At 39.7% G+C, this 17,942-nt stretch overlaps 1 protein-coding gene across 1 annotated transcript in view; it reads right to left on the reverse strand.

Annotated features, from left to right (window-relative positions):
- LOC138045795 (mediator of RNA polymerase II transcription subunit 23-like) overlaps positions 1-17,942 on the reverse strand; it is an 87,633-nt gene that overhangs the window by 1,604 nt on the left and 68,087 nt on the right. Inside the window, exons 30-38 of the mRNA XM_068892420.1 lie at positions 17,340-17,399; positions 16,778-16,891; positions 13,433-13,532; positions 12,344-12,442; positions 9,518-9,548; positions 7,172-7,275; positions 5,421-5,671; positions 4,332-4,564; positions 2,413-2,533 (exon numbers count right to left, since the gene is read on the reverse strand). Of these exons, the coding sequence (XP_068748521.1) occupies positions 2,413-2,533; positions 4,332-4,564; positions 5,421-5,671; positions 7,172-7,275; positions 9,518-9,548; positions 12,344-12,442; positions 13,433-13,532; positions 16,778-16,891; positions 17,340-17,399 (1,113 nt within the window). The remainder of the gene's footprint in view (positions 1-2,412; positions 2,534-4,331; positions 4,565-5,420; positions 5,672-7,171; positions 7,276-9,517; positions 9,549-12,343; positions 12,443-13,432; positions 13,533-16,777; positions 16,892-17,339; positions 17,400-17,942) is intronic.

Below are 17,942 nucleotides of genomic sequence, written 5' to 3' on the forward strand. Positions count from 1 at the left end.
GACATTTCATCAATATCTATGTAATAAATAGAGGATATTACATGGCCGCTTGAGGATACGAATTTTATCTTCTCGTGCTGAAAGTATCTCTCACTCGTTCGCTTCGCTCACTCGTTAGAGATACTTTCAGCACTCGAAGGTAAAATTCGTCTCCCCGCGCGGCCATGTAACATCCTCTATTTGTAAACGTATCATTTTTATCTTTCACATGTGAGGATATAGCTGTCGTCATGGTAACGAACACGATTAGCCAATAAAACGCGAGCTTCCTCTTCATTGTAAGACACTTTTGTGCTTTAATATAATTCTTCTCCACTACATTAACATTTTTATTGCAAATTTGACATTATCATGATTTCTTTTTCATAACTTTCATATCTTGTTTCATGTTACACAACATGCGTGTTTTAGTGGTTGGTGAACACTTTTTCATCATTTCGAAAATGAATACAAGACAAGTTATTTTAAGTCTAGACATTTCATCAATATCTATATACTAAATAGAGGATATTACATGGCCGCTTGAGGATACGAATTTTATCTTCTCGTGCTGAAAGTATCTCTCACTCGTTCGCTTCGCTCACTCGTTAGAGATACTTTCAGCACTCGAAGGTAAAATTCGTCTCCCCGCGCGGCCATGTAACATCCTCTATTTGTAAACGTATCATTTTTATCTTTCACATGTGAGGATATAGCTGTCGTCATGGTAACGAACACGATTAGCCAATAAAACGCGAGCTTCCTCTTCATTGTAAGACACTTTTGTGCTTTAATATAATTCTTCTCCACTACATTAACATTTTTATTGCAAATTTGACATTATCATGATTTCTTTTTCATAACTTTCATATCTTGTTTCATGTTACACAACATGCGTGTTTTAGTGGTTGGTGAACACTTTTTCAACATTTCGAAAATGAATACAAGACAAGTTATTTTAAATCTAGACATTTCATCAATATCTATATAATAAATAGAGGATATTACATGGCCGCTTGGGGATACGAATTTTATCTTCTCGTGCTGAAAGTATCTCTCACTTGTTCGCTTCGCTCACTCGTTAGAGATACTTTCAGCACTCGAAGCAAAAATTCGTCTCCCCGCGCGGCCATGTAACATCCTCTATTTGTACTATAGCAGTGCAGCAATAAATTAACCAGCAAGGTCAGCGGATGTCTCCAAATTGCTTGGTGACCGCTCGTGCTGCTTAGGAATCTTTCATATTAGCGAGTCGTCGCCATGTTTCGTTCTAATCGCAACTGTGATTCCTCTAGCTCTTTATTCCTGTGATCCTTCGGCCATCCGTTTACGCCTTAACGTAAACGTAACGACTTAGTTGTGATCAAAAGAATAAACTGCTCTTCTTGCGGATAACGACAGTCTTGTGTTCGTTGAAACTCCTTTGGACGCCAAAAGTGCGACGTTCGGAGGCAGCCACATTACTAGTTTTGGGGTTTTTGATTCCATGCGTACATTTCATTTGAAAAGAAAAAAAAGGGAAACACCACACAGTCTAAAATTAAGAAAAGGTCCTAAATGTGGGTTGGTTCTTTGATATTTGCAATTCGGATCTTTTACTTAATACACTCGCTTCTGGTTACTGAGAGCAGTACTTGCGAACTTTCACCATGCACGATGGGAAAAAAAACTGTCAAACTTCACCACAATAAAAGAAACCAAAACCGTGTTTAGATAATCATTTTACGTTATTTCACCTTTAGCTTTGGGACCTTGCGAGCGAGTTAAAACCGATTGAAAGTGTAGCTTGTTTAAATCGCCAGTCCACGTAGGAAAGCGTAAGGGGTACCATGAACTCGTTTAAAGTATATGTAACAGCTCAAACTGGGGGGTCTATTCTATTTATACCGTCTTCTTGCGATTTTCATATTACTCCCTCTTCACCTGTAAATAGTGCTACTTTCTAGTCGTTTCAACTTACTTTTTACTCACAATTGCACCAAAGTGTAAAAGTCGCCCTTAAAGTAAAATAACAATCCAAACAAACTGAAAAATATTTCTGTACGAATGGTTTTGGTTGTCCCTTATTGTGACAAACTTACCAAATTGAGATTTTCAGTCTTGAATGATCTTGTGTGAAATGTCCGGAGAAGCGCTCTTAAAACTAGAGTTGTGCTTCGTATGTGCCGAGAGAATTGAATCTTGTTTCACTCTTTGGTATTTGATGGTCTTTGTCATAGCTCGAGTATATCAGCACATATATTTATCGGAAAAGTTAATGCTACTGAATGGGCAGGCATTTTGCAGGAGAAAATGTCAAACTGGTTGTCAAGTTTAAATCACTACTGGTTTCAGGAGGTTAACTTCGTTTTCACGTTCCAGTGCTGTATGCAAGCAACCACAACCAATGCTGTATGCAAGCAACCACAATAAACTATTATTTATAAAAAATACCTCTTGTAGACATCTGGGTCTTTCATGTAGAAATCTCTGAAGGAATGGTCCCACAAGGTGACAAACATACATAAACTGAGCCTCATTTGTAGTCAGCGGTGAGACACGCTCGCGAATAAACCTTTGGAGAAAAAAGACAAGTTAAGACGCGGATCCAACTTGTAGTGAATTAATGTCACAATACTCATGATGTGGAAGTCAAACTCTATAGAAAGCGCAAACAGCCTGAGGTACAACCATATATCGCTCATAAGATTATTACGGCAACAGCAAGAATATTGTGCTTATGGTAACTTCCTTCAGTTACGGGGTTAACGACCAGTTACGGGGGTTCATTTGAAATCTCAAGTTTGTCCGTTTCCTTCTATACACAAAGGGTAGGAACGCCGCATGAATGACAAGGACCTTACAAATAGCGAAATAGTCTACTGAGTACAAATATGCAAAAATCGTCTAAAACAAAACGTTGGCACTAACGAATGGTGATTTGTTCTTCAAGTTCTAATATGACCCTTGTCTTTTATAAGATTGTGAATATTAATAGAGAGGGAGCCGCCTTAAGCCGGTGATACATGGTTCAACATTTGTTGATCAACAAATGTTGCAGCTGTTGCTCAACAAACGTTGAACAGTGTGTCATCCATGTCGAATGTTGAATTATGCCAATCAACACGTGAACATGAACTTTGGCGAAATAATTTTCGATTTGAATGTGAGGCGAATTTTCTACGATTTTTTAAAATCCTACCTTTATTTGGTACACCCCTTCCGCTGGTCAGGACTTCACGGGCTTGCTGTGACGTAGATTCAGGAATGCTTGTTGGCGTGGGTCTTATGTCTTCTTACTGATCAACGCCAAGGTATCCATCGCTCTGCGATACTTTTTGGTATTTTTCAATAACAAGAAAATCTATCATGTATATGTCTATCATCGAGGAAAGTGCCTCTGAATCCAGAAGTGAATAAACTGAGGATTTTAAAAAAGGAATTTGAGGCGACTAGTTGCGGTCTCGTCGAGTCACTCACTCAGTGCTACAACAAGTTGCAAAATTGTTGGGACACTTTCATTCAAAAACACCTTTTCTAGCTTCCAATACCCGCCGTATCTAGAATTTAAACCTTTCCCACTTCCCTTCCCCTCTCCCCCTTTCAATGTTGACTGTTTAAGTCAGTCTTGCTAGCAACACTGATAAGAGGGGGGGGGGGGGGGTTGGGTGGGGGGATGCAGTGTGAGAGATAATAGGTAAATTACTAACGCCCCAAGAAGGTGAAGTGTCTCCACCATTTTTGCAACTTGTTGTAGCACTGAAACCCAGAACTACATGGAACCCTACGTGGAAGAACCATTACCTCACGAGGAATGGCTACAAAATTACAGAAAAGAGCAAGAGGATAAGAAGGTTTCGCAAGGGAATTAAATCAACGGTTCTGCCTGTTCCTGTAAGCGAAGTCATCCTCTTTGAAGTGAATCTAGCACAGTGACGAAGTTATACCGGGCGTCCACTTCTTTCTTTTCGCCAAGACAAAATCTACGGCCATTTTTCCCTTCTTTTTTGAGCTATTGTGTTTTCCGAGTCGAAGAAAGTATTCCTATACATACTTACTCTTTTTCTAGGATCAGCTGTGTTGTTACATCAAGTGGCTACGCATCTTTCAGGCATTTTTTCACAACAACCTTCAAATCCTCATATTCTCTAATCACGTGTTCCTGAATCTTCGTCATAAGTTGAGACAAGACTTGAGCGAGTGGTGTGCCAAGTGGAGGACAATTTGAACGTTATTTGAAAATTGCAGAAATTTGCCTCTCGTTTGAATCAAAAAACTGTTTCGCAAAATGGACTTTCAAATAAGAAAATAAACATTTTCACGTTATGGGCATTTTAAAGGACCTCTGTTAGAGCAGAACAGACAGTACTCACTGAGGGACCTGGCAAAGCTGTCCAATGCTCGCATGATGCCAGAACGCATGAGTTGTGGCTAACACGTGATCTGCACTGGTTTCTGAATGCATGGCCACATTGGTTGCAAACTCCAAAAAGGAGTAAGGGAATGGAGAGGATCTTGCCAAGTTCTCCACTGACGCGTCTCGCGCGGAAAGATCGTTCACAAGGACCACAGTTATTTTTTCGTACACTTTACTCCAGTAAGGTTCCTGAGGAATAAAAAAAAAAGTAAGAGTGTTTATCTCTTTTTCTGGACTTCCAGCAAACCAAATGAATGTATTTTAAACCCGAGGTTCGAAGCTCACAGAAAAAAAATCAATCTCACCGACTTAACATGCTCGTTCTTCGGAGAGAACGAGTATTTCTTCAAAATACCGTATCTCCTATTGTGCTATTGTGCTTCCGGGAGGTTGCGCATAACTTAGATATCACAATGTCAAAGACGACTGTCCTTTTCTAATGCAAAAAATTCAGACCTTCCTTAGGCTAAATACGCAATACGAAATCCTCCCCCTCCCATTCAACAGAAAAGTGTGTTCATGGTTCTGGACTATGACACATGTAACAGATATTCATTCTACTAGTCAGTCGTAGCTGCCGAGTCATTTGATCGAGTTAATGTACAAAACGCCATGCCTAGCTTACTGTCCACGAGATCGCAAACATCTGGCCATTGCAGATACCTCGGGGTTGTTGCTAAGTCCAAGATGCGTGTTTTTCAAGCAGAGGACCAAATGGCAATGTATAACTCAGTTGACTTAACTTATTCATGCAAAGAAACGTCACCATCCATGGCCATAGCTGTTGAAATCCCGAATAAAATTTCCGAACACAATTTCTCAGTTTGGACTGGAACTAGCTCAAGATGGAGGCTAATGCGCGCGAGGGAATCTTTTCAGATGCAAATACTTTAACATATTCGCCCGCATTAGCCTCCACTGGGAGCTAGTTTCAGTCCAATGCGAATACCAATACGAATATGGTCTATTCATGAATGCAAGATGAAATAGGGAAATCTTTCCATATTTGGAAATGACCAGAAGAAAAGAATAATTGAGCATTTACCGGAAGTGAAGACAAAACCAATCCAACAGCATTTATCCATTCCATGATATTATCGCGAATGCCCATGTCATGAGTAACGTAGCTTCCTTTGAAGATGACGTCAAACAAGGCATCGCCTACTTCCGGACCCGTGACAGGTAACGCCATTAACTCCACCCAAGTCACGTGCAGGGCATGCGCAACTGGGTTTGCAAACTCATTAAACCTCCAATCACAGGCGGGAAAAGGAGGTGGGGACTTACCAGAAATAGCTTGCAAGTGGTTAAGAAACCTTAAAAATGCTCTCAATTTGAAAAAGAGGCAAATGACGAGAATACCTTTTCACCATTGTTGCGATGATGAATTGAATAGTAATGAGGTGGATATAGCAAAAAAAGGACTCGAGCCTATTATCTCACATCATTTACTTCTGGGATACACGAGACTCTTTTGACTACGTCCATCTACCAGTTGGACCATGGAGACATTAGCAGACTTTGGGATGAAAAGAAACTGAAAAATACCTTCTATACAATGTTGTTATAAAACCAGTGCACCTCTACGAGGTGGCATGCAGACTATCTGGATTCAAATCCTTCAATGAGCACTGGCTGGATCTGCCCTACAAAGGCCAAAATTCATTTCCAAAATGCTTTGTAAACATCTCACTGGTTACCAAACTGCCACGTGTGTCTCTTAACGCTGTTCATCGCAGTTACGCGGTTGCCTTTCATATGGTCTTCACGTTGCTTAATAATATCCTTCATACTTGTACATCCCCCCACCCCCTTCCCACGCCACAAATATTTTTTTCCAATTGATCTTTTATCAACGGTTTCCCTCATTTTCACGCACGTCCAATATTGCTGCATAATAAAATTCATGGAACTTTGTATACACATCACAATGTGTCACAAGGGATCTCGTTAAAGTGCTACTATGACCACAAATCAATTATTATTTCTCCTTGGTTTTCAAAACTACGTTAACTAAACCCTAAATGGCCCGCTTTATTTTAACTCGAATGTTTCTATTTAATGGTCCGCCATTACCAACTTTTGAAATCTTGAGAGAGCTGGATCGAGGAGAAAATGACGTCAAAGACTCACTAGTTTAAGAATGCTGTGCGTGTGTACGCCCCTGAATTAATATGCAGCACGAGAGTTTCAGGCTTTCAGACTTTCAAACACACTTGTGTTTGCATATATAATAAGATGCATTTACACGCTGAAATTTTAAGCTTGTGAATAAATGACGTCACTTTTCCCTTGATCCAACCCTCTGAGGTCCAATCGGTCAGTTTTGAAGGTGAAATCCAAAATCAACCTACACTTAAGCAAACCTCCTTTGGATAAAAATCAAAGCTAAAAAATTTGCAAGACAGGTGTTAAGCAAACACACTTTCAAAATCTCAAGAAGAAAAGAAAGTAATTTTTTGATCACAGTGACACTTTAAAACCGAGAACTTCAAAAATTGGCCACATTCGATATATTAAAATTCAGCTTGAAAGAGAGGTTTAGTTAAATAGTTAAATTGGAGAAGGGAAGGGAGAGGGGTGGCATTTTCTTTCTGAACCCTCAGAAAAAGAAAGGCCGCAATCACAGTTGTGAAAGTTGGGAATAACAGAGTCATTCTTCTCGCAATATCGACACTGTCTTCAATACAAAAAATATATTTATATAATTTGCTACCACTGTTTTCTACCACTGTGTGTAAAATTCTCTTTACATGTTTCCTTTACAGCCACACAAGTATACTATCAAAAGGATACTGTCTACAAGTCGACCAATGACATTACAGTAATACTCCATATCTGGCGTCCAGGGCGTCTCTTCAGAATTGGATAAATAATCCAGATAGCCCTTGGACAGACACCTGTTGGACAGTAAAGAAATGACCGTTACTTAAGCTACTTTTTGCACTTTTCATGCAGTGTCAAAAATGCCTCACAAAATACACGTTTACCACAAAAAATGGCGCGAACCGTAAACGAATCTTCCGGACTCTACGGGGCTCATGAAAATTTAAAATTCAATTGTCGTTTTAATTGCTTCTACCAAGTATCGGAGCATTGACGTTAATCTTGTCTAAAAGGAATTCACAACGAGACGTGCCAGCACATTTGACATTTGGATTCTTTAGCCCTGATAGCAAGTTGCATCCAGCTTCCTAAGGTCCCAAGGACTTGTCATAAAGCCCTTAGTGTGCTAAATAGAGACTATTTTTGGATTCGGTGCACTCGTTGTGGCATGTTTTCCTTCTCTAAGCAAAATCCCCAGGGTGCCCACGCAACCAATAGCTACAACGATGACCTTGGTTGATCATATCCTACATGCTCCTTTATTTCTCCAGCCAACTCATAATACTTGACAATCTTCTCCAGCTCTTTCTTCCTTACAGTCTACGGCAACGTCAAAAATTATTTCCTATGTGGTCTTACAATCAATCACAACGTTCGGCCGCCCAGCACGAATCACGTGGTCAGTCTGCTAATCCGTATTGGAAAATCCCATAGTACTATGAACTGTTATCATCATCATTGTAACCCCGTGCGTAAAGGCAAGTGGGCACCAAATGTAAACGTTGCCTGGCCTAGAAGAATCTTCAACATTATGTAGTGTTTAAAAAACGAGCAGCAGTGTTTTTAAACTCGATAAAACAAGTGCTGCGAGGTTTTTGAACGGCTTCATAAACATTCCACAAAAAGCGTGTCCCTCGGGAGTCCGAACAAAGGTTCAAATTTGAGAGGAAGATATCAGCATACATGAAAAACAAGTATGGTAATTTTAAAAGCACGTTTTTTCCTTCAGTCCTTATTGTTTGAAAGTTCAGAGAATTGAAAACTGCCGATGAAGAAAAAGCACTGTTGGAAAAATCCGCGCCAAAATCAACACGATGTGTCACAAAATAATCTTTTAATATTTTCGCACAGGGGCAACCTGCAAGGCTGAGCAAACAAGCAGAAAACGAAGAAGCAGGGTTAGCTACAAACATTGCTGATTCATATAAATGGACCGATGATGAAGTTGAACTACTGCTGACGGTCACGAAAGTAAAAGTATTTGTTGTGTAAATTTATCACAGCTGCATTTATCTGAAAGCATGACATCAAACTAGAAATCAGAGCAATTAACAAAGAAGACACAACCTTGCTGTACGCCATGTTTGTTTAATGCTCGCCGTGAAGACTGGATCCAAGAGAATGACGTAAGCGTATTCGCAAATTTGCGGATACGACCGTCCAGACGTATACGTATTCGTATCGGATAAAAAAATTTCCACTCTGGAGAGCGTTTTCAAAAATTTCCGGATACCGCCGGAAAATACGCTGGATACGTGTGGACGCAAGCCGTATTCGTGAAAAAAAATTTGCGTTTTCACAAATTTCCGGATACGTGTGGACGGGGCCTCATTTGAGAATAAGCGATAATTGCCTTGTTTGCACATTCAGCCCCGCACTCCCCTGGGACTGAAATCAAAACCGCTACGGCGCTTTTCAGAATGAGCATAGATTACCAGGTGTAAAGGTTCATTCACGTGACGTTTTATCGTTGTTTTGATAAGCTGTTTGCCTTATGAATTATTAATGAGGTTTTGAAAAACTATTTTTAGTAACTTGAATGCATAGTAAACTAAACTCGAGCAAAAGAGGTAGTGAGCACTGAGACTGATAGATGCAGAATGACTAGGATCTTCAGCTCAGCCCTGAACCGCCCACGGACATCCATCCCCGAGGAACTGAATGTCTGAATTGCCGAATTGTATGTTTGAATGGACCAATTGAATGTTTGAATTGACAAATTGAATAAACAAAAGAACAAAGCGAACACAACAATACGTAATCAGCAAGGCCTAATCAGCAAGGCCTATTCCGCCATTTTGGTACGGTATATGAAAGTCTACCCAAGGTTTGGGTTCAAGAACAACAAGTTTGAATTTTGGCGGGGATGGATACCCATATCTTTATCGTGCCGTGAGAATACTGAATATCTAACTCATTAGCTCGTTCCCATTCGAACGTCAGAAATTACGAATTCCCGCAGTGAAGTGACGTGAAGTGCAGTCATGAAGTGCCAGGCACTTTCAACAGAGCCAAGTGAAGGCAAAAGAGACTTACCATCCAGTGGGATGAACATCCTTTTGGGCACCTGTTGAAAGAACACAAAGACGTACACCTTAGATGAATCTAAATAATGGTCAAAAGCTCTTCTTACTGCCTGGAGCCTCAGTCAATAAAGATGCACTATTGCGGATAAGACAGAGGGTCGCATAAATATGAAATTAGGTTGCTTAAGCAAAAAACGATGACAAAGGCAACGAGAACATCGTCTGAAAATATAACTTCGCGTTATTGCAATCATTTCACGATTATTCCAAGGTGTCCAGAATGTACATTGCATAGCAACTATTAAGGAATTAAACTTGCATGAAAGGCTTGATGGTTTAAAGAGAAAATCGAAAATTTATCGATGGATGCACACTTCCTCCACATAAAATAAGACTTGATCATTTCACGTCGTAGCAGGGAAGAGAAGGTTGAAAAAGTGCAGCGCCATTGTCTCTCAACGCTCTGGGGAAGCGCTTTATATTTTGGTACATTTCTATAGTGAAGATATCGTTGACGTCACGTATTGTCATTAATGTTCCAACCAGAGCCTCTTTGGCTATCGAGACAAAGGGTCTTTTGCTTCTGTGGTACATTTGAATAACAAAAGCAATGTTTGTAAACAGATATCATCCCAATGCTATAGAGTGTTTCCACGTGACGTCACGGCGGCCACGTTGGTGTTCCTAAACAATGGAACGGCGGCCATGTTGGTGTCCCCAACTAATCCTCCGGGAATTGAGCTCTGTTATCATGCAAACATTTTTCTTTTTTTTCAGTGCAAAAAACAAGGTTACTGATCACGTGAGTGAAAACACTGTAGGAGGTTAGCATCCAATCGCTAGCGAGGATGAAAACAATGGCAAATTCTACAAATGATGGAATACGAACAAAAAAAGAAGCTAATGAGAGATCTATTGTTGGTCAACCACCCTGCCGGCCAAGGCGCAACGTCCAAACAACCTTTATTTTATATTTTATTCTTTTGAAATAATCGGGGTGAAATGGACGGAAATACTAAATATGTTCTCCCCTGATTACAACGGCAATATTTTAAAACATTTCTTTACGGTTCTCTTTCTACTGACGGGCAGCGTGAATGATGTGAAGGATGTGAGCATCCAACGACAAGTTTTCCGTCTGTAAAAATTCCTAGGCGCTATACCATCTTGCATGCCAAACACCTTAAAATAATCAACAACATTCCTCCATACTAATGCTGTGTGTAGTTCTGCTAGTTGATGTCGCGTTAGAGATCTTAAACTTCCTTTTCGGGAGCTTAAGGGCGTGGCACTTAACAACACAAAGACAATGGTTGCTAAGGAAGCTTTTTAGTCAAGAGACCAAGAAAAAGGTTCCATGGATGGTTCTTTGAAACCTTGCTGGGTTTTTAGGCACTTTCTGTTTTGGTCACGCGATTTACCAAATATGGTTGTGAGTCGAACCAGACATAGAAATGTTAAATAGCACACACTTGGCAAAAAAGGATAACTGTAGAGTTAAAGGAACTCGAGAAATGACCATTTGAAGGGGTCCATAGCAAGGATTTGGTAGTTTAGAGCCAACACATTAAGCAACAATAATTTTTTTAATTATTATTTACCCACGTTACAGCTTTTAATCAGCTATTGTTTTTTAGTATTTATAGACCGAAACTCACTAACATATTTTGACTTGATAATGACGTTTAGCTAGCGTCGAAACGTCGTCGCTTTTTAGCAATTTTTTATCTTAAAATGATTTTAAGAAATGTTTTGTCGCAATTTTTTAAAGTCAAATGCTTTTCAAAATCACTTCTTGTTCGAATAATTAAATGCAAGACGATTTTGGTCATCGTCATGAAGTGCCCCAAGCTCTTCTCCGCAACGCCAACATCAATTGCGTCTGAGAACAACGTGTCCTCAAACCTCCATTCCCAAGTAAAGAAAAACAGCTGTCGAGAATTCTCCCAACTCCCCCAAGTGTTTAGATGAGGCTGTGGAAACACAGGAAAAAGTCCTCTATTGCTTTTATAAAACTTTCCTCAAAGATAATTCGACAAATGAAAGAAAATGCTGTTTTTTCACTTCTAGATTGAAACGGATTTTCTTGATACACGCTCATATTTCCTACCAGCCAATCAAAACGCGCGTCTTACAATACATAACAAAACAAAATTCGTGTAATGTCACAGCCGTGTTTCCATACTCTCATCTAAACACAGCTATTGTCCAATGAGAGTGCGCGTACTATCCTAAATATTTTATAAAAATGGGTAGCAAATGGTTAGACTTAAACGGAAACTTTGTGATTTAATTAAATGCCTTTCAAGATATTGTTCGCTCTCCACGTGCATGTTATATCTCTTCCTAACAACAACATGAAATCAACAAATTATTTGAGGTTATGCAGGAGAATGTGAGCATCGATAAATACTCAATTGTTTCCCAGAAATTCCATGCTATTTATATTCCAGATTAGGAAGGATAACGTGATCTAAACAATTACCAACTCAGAGAAATAACAGCATTTCAAAAGTTATTTCAAGGTTGTCACAACATCAACTATCGGTCACGTGATCTTAAACCACGTTGCGCTGTATGTGGGTGGTAGGTCCGAATTCAGTTCGTGTAATAACTTAATAATAATAATTTTATTACAGCGCAAAATTCATTTAAGATATATGATCTAATGTGCTGTATAATTCGGCTTATTTGTAGATGTTAAGCAAATTGAGAAAATGACGAAATAAATTCTTAAACGTTAACTTGCAATTGTTAATGGTGTCGATACGCGTTGTAGATCTCTACCTCGCTGATGCAACTGCATATTAATGACCATTCAGTCTAGCTGACTCACCGATTATTGCGCCAACCAGTTTTTTCTTGAGCGAGGGCTTGTCACGAAGGCAGTGCTCGTAATAATGTAGCGTATTGTACAAGAATGTAACTGGACGATCTAGTGAAGAAATAAGCAAAGACGCATCAAATATGTCTACAGAGGTAAAATGTTATCCCAAATTGTACTCTGTAGACTTCCACTTTAGTTACTAGGCAACCACGCGCGAACGGCTGAAAGCAACAAAATCGGAACAAAAATGACCGACAATACTTGTTCAAGTTTTAATAAAAGTGATGTGCAAAACTGAAACGAAACGTAACAATTGATACTTACAAGCAAAAGCACTAAAACAAGGAAGAAATTTTGTCATAATTCAACGCACTTTACGCCATCAAATGTTTCCTGGAAAATCGATCAAGACAATCTTTAATTGTTGCGCGTTATGTCTTGTCCAAGTTTGAGAACTTCAAAAACATCACTCAGTGTATCTATCAATTCAGATTTGTATCCGAGTTCGTGCGAATTTCCATAAAAAATGTTTACATTACATTAAAGTCCAACTTGTGATATGCAGATATTTACTGAAATAAGAATAAATACTTCTTACTAACCGAGTTTGAGGTCCGTACTGTAACTTACGGACCGAGTTTTTCCCGTTGATTTATGGCTCAAGTGCGAAGCGCGCGGGCCATAAATCAACGGGGAAAAAACAAGGATCCGTAACTTACAGTGCAGACCGAGAAAACGAGAATAGTAAGATATTTATTATATCGCTGAGGTTAATCCGGCGCGCGGGAAAAGAAACTAGTTGAAGTCAAGCGGAAGGTTCAACTGCCACAAAGATTGCCGTGTCAAAATCCAAAAAACTGAATCTTCTTGGCTGTTTGAAATAGTTGCTTGCAAGATTTATACAGTTTTACAAGTTTATGTAACAGAAACAACATGAAAAACATGCTAGATAATGTTTTATCGACATTTTAAATTGAGCGGGCTGTTAAACCAATCACAGCGCGCGTACTATCTGAGACATAATGAAAAAAAAATTCACGTTAAAAGAAATATACGGCATTTGATTTAGCTGAAGGTGATAAGAATAAACCAACAAACCATGGAACTTGTACAAGCATCCAAGATGATCAAGAAGACAATCCAAGGATGTGTGCACTGGGGCAAGCTCCACGAAACGTTGGATAACAATGTCAAATACCTGATGCAGCACAAAAAAAAAAAAAAAAAAAGATAAGAAAACCTTGCGATAATAGATTCAAAAAGTACACCCGCATAGTGTTTCATAAAACAAACCATATAATCAATTTCCCACTACGTTGTCATCCAAATCCAACGCCCAAGCAACTAAACCACGCAGCGTTTTCTAGCAACATACCAAAATTTTTTTCGCCTCTCACAGGCAACCAGTTTTCGTCTTTAGTAATAACTGGATCGTTAGAATTTCCAAGACTAATGTAAGAGGCCACCTGATATTAACCGAATATACCGCCCAAAGTCCTGGTTAGGAATCACTTAAGAGAGAGATTTAGCATCGCATTTCCGTGAAATAAATCAAAATGGCCACATTAACACAGCCAATCACCATTTTGATTTGAGAACATTTGTAACACGCATGCATATTTGCCTCATATTGTAAGCTGATAGCTTTGAACGCGAGCACACTTGGAGGAAATGTTCACTCGTGCACAAAATGATTCAAATTGTTGAATATTCGGCGCCAACGGCAGGCGTGAACATTAGCCCTCAAAATTCCACCACAAACTGGGGGAACTTGCTTTCGCCAAAAGTCGCGAGTGAAACTTCGCTAAGTTGATAGCTCTTAAGAAACGACAACGGCGACGGTAGCTAGAACGTCACCAATTTGCAGATTTAGTGGGAAAAATAACAGCTTTCCACGCCCTGAAGCCATTTCTTTGCTGCTGTCTGCAACTCAAATAGCCAATTCTGAGGTTTTACAAAGGACGTTTGCACTTGAAGATAAATTTTTGTTTTCTCCCTTAAACTAAGCGCCGTTCCGACCGTTGCCATTTTTGACGAACTACCACACCTTTTCCATATTAAAAGGGTTGAAATAGTCATGAACTGATTACAATAACGCGAATTTACATTGTGAGATGACGTTCTCGTTGCCGTCGCCGTAGTCGTTGCTTAAGTTCTCTATAAGAGAAAAATGACACTCACGGGAACGGCGCTTAGGCCCCGTCTACATGTAGCAAATTCAAATCGAATTCAACTGTCCACACGAAAACGCTAAAACGATGCAAATGCGATAGTCTCCCTTACAAATCATGCGCAAAGCTAGCAATTTAGGAGCCCGCACGCAGAAATTCGGCGTAATGTGTGTGTGTGTGTTATATATTTTAACATGTCGAAATCAGCGAAAAGATGCAGTAAATCTACGCAAATTATCCTTTCTATTAACCTTCTGTTTAATCGTTTTACAGCCCTTATTGTCGTAGGCTCGATTTCCAGCCATTCTGGGAGTGCGGTGAACATCCTCCTCCCAAAGAACGGCTGGATCACTGGTCCGCGTCGTTCGTCCGTGACGTAGCACCCGTCGCAATTGTATTTTGTATTCAACCAATGATATTCTGTACTTGTCAGGCAGGTGACTTTCTGATTGGTGGAAAATACAATTAGGCCACTTTCAAAAATACCATAATACTCTTTGTTTGTGCTCTTAAATTTTGCATAAGCATTGCTTTTATTTTCTCTTGAGACCCTTGAAGAGAAACTGGAAACAAATGCTTATGCGAAATTTTGGAGGGCAAACAAAGAGTATTATGGTATTTTTGAAAGTGGCCTATTGGCTGGACCAGTGATCCAGCCGTGGTGTGCGCGGAGAAACACGGGTGCACTAAACGGATGGTCGATCGAGCCTATTATTGTCGTAGCTAACACGGAAAGCAACCTTGCCATGTTCAATCACTTCCTCAATACTCAGCTTACAGGTTTAACGTAAAATGCAATTGAATGCCAGCTATTAAACTAGAAAGAAGCCCAAGAAGTATAGACACAACTTGTCTAGAATCCGTCATCTTCATTTAAGAAAACCGGGGATGACTGGACTCGAGCGATGACATAATCGTATTTGAAAACCTCCGTTTTCGTCCGTTCACACGTTCACGGAAGGTCTGCGTTTACTTAAGTATCCGCTCTGGAGACCGTTTAGAAAACCTCCGTTTTTGGTGACGGAATACGCCGTTTACGTATGGACTGAAGACAAAAAACAGAGAAAAAAGTCTCCGTTTTCAGAATTTCCGGATACGTGTGGACGGGGCCTTAATTTAGGGAAGAAAATGAAAATTCATCCTCAAGTTCTGACGTTCCTCAAAAACCTCAAATTTGGATATTTCAAGTTGTTGTTTTGCAGACGACAGCAAAGAAATGGGCAAAAGTGAAAAACGCACGTGCTTTTTGCCCACAAAATATGCAAATTTGTGACGTTCTCGTTCCCGTCGCCGTTGTCGTTGCTAAAAGCCCACCGCACACGGCAGTTTGCTCTGCTCTTCCCTCACAGTGAGGCGGGCTTTAAGTTCGCTATTAACGCCCAAGCACGTTCCTAAAAAGGCAGCGCCGCTTCAATTGACCTGCCATGCGTACCAATCTTTTCTTCAAAGTAAAATTTCATCCCTTCTAAGTACAAAAATCAAACCTTACCTGGAAAATTATTTCCTTAGTATTTTATTATTACTCTTGCATCAATTTTTTGATTACCAGTAATTTGTAACCATGTGTAGCTCTTACAGTTATTTTGGCTTTAGGGTAGTCTTATTATACCATTATAACTTTACATCATTTTTTAACCGCATGATCATAACGTTCCTTTGTAAATTTACGCAATTCAGCCCTAGTAGGCTGCTATGTAAACAGGACAATCACGTGACTATTGGAGGGCATATAGTTACTTTTTGGCCCAATTAACATCATTAGCGACCAAGTGGAGCGACGGTGCAAATGATACTACGAGAGACACCAATAAACTATAAGCCCGACAAAAGTCATGTGATTGCCATTTTTATCAATACAAAAGGCCAAATCGTGCAAATTCATTTAATGAGGAAAACATGTTTAACAGAGAGGTAGCATGAAACTATGGTTGTTGCTACAATACGATCATGCAGCTAAACATGAGCAATAAATCTCATGCACAAAAAATTCGCGCCAACTGCTGCATTGATATGGTATGCCCAGGATCTAACTGGCCGAGCGAAGTTGTTTTATATCTCTGCAGCCAATCAGAATCAGGGCGGCAAATGCATTTTCAGTCAAGGCAGTCAAGGCAGCGCGTATTCATAATAAATACCAAGAAAACTATCTTATCGTATCCAGTCAACTGAAATAAACTCTTCTATTAATCTTGGGCAAAACACAAACTTAAGCTAGACGTCTTCCGTTTACCGTTCAAGCAACGCTAAATCCTTTCAACACCTCCACACTTACCGGCAGAAACCTCAGACAAACATTGCCAAAATAAATTGGCAAATATTGGACAGTGGGTACCGAAGAACCAGCAGACTCCAACAGCCCTTCAAAATAGAAACGCTCTGGGTAGCTCTGAAACGAATGCATTATCATAATGAGCGACTTAAAGGCAAAAAAAAAAAAACAACAACACCACCACCACCAACAACAACAACAACAACAACAACAACAACAACAACAAACAAACAAAATATTGGTGACCGTTCCAGTTACGGGCCGTTCTCGTCCACAGCGTTGGTGTTTCTTTCAGTCAGCGCCGGATCCAAACGACGCGCACTGTCATGAGTCACAGATGGATTTAATTTTTGCAAATATTGGCAATTGTTATTGTTTCGAATCTCTGAGACTGCGCAGAAAACCTGAAACCTCATTATGTGAGGACATCCTGTTTTGGAGCAAGCCAAATGTCTTTATTCTCTGTGATGACTGAGAGAAACGTGGTCTCCGGAGACAAGATAGGGTTAAAATGTACTTGAGAACCCCGGTCAAAAAGATTAAAACCCTTTAGCAAGAAGCTCACAGTATGGTAGGCCATGTGTTTCTGATGCCATTCATGTTGAAGCCAATGTTGAGGAGAATTCTGTGGTAAAATAAACATAAAAGAATAATGAATACATGACGACCAAGTGGAAGTCAGAGATGGGGGACCCTATGTGGATGTGTGATGCAGTTATAGTCAAAGTCCATAGAGGAATCTCTGGAAGCAAACTTCCGTTTCTAATTTACGCAATTATTAAGTCGAAAAGACTGGACTGGGCACCCCAACCACCCCCCGCCCCCAAACCCCCGATAACCTTTGTTCACTCTGCATATAGCCTGAGTTTAATTATAAATAAGTTAGTTTTCATTCATAATAGTGCATATAATATCTGTCAACTAGGTGGTGAGAGTGAAGGTTTACAAAATTCAATTTTTTTATCTATCCACTAATTTCCACATTATTTAAAGTGTTTTTATTCGTTTATTGAAGTTTGTCAGAAACCTTTGTAAAATATAATTAAAAATGACTGCATTTGGACATAAAAATAGAACATTAAAGGGGCAGTTTCACGGCTTTTGCGCATGTTCAAGCTTTGGCAGTAGCAGTTGTAAATTTTACGGTTTCTTACGGCCAGATGATGTA

This window comes from Montipora capricornis, chromosome 4 (assembly GCF_036669925.1).
Source record: "Montipora capricornis isolate CH-2021 chromosome 4, ASM3666992v2, whole genome shotgun sequence".
Lineage (NCBI taxonomy): Eukaryota > Metazoa > Cnidaria > Anthozoa > Scleractinia > Acroporidae > Montipora > Montipora capricornis.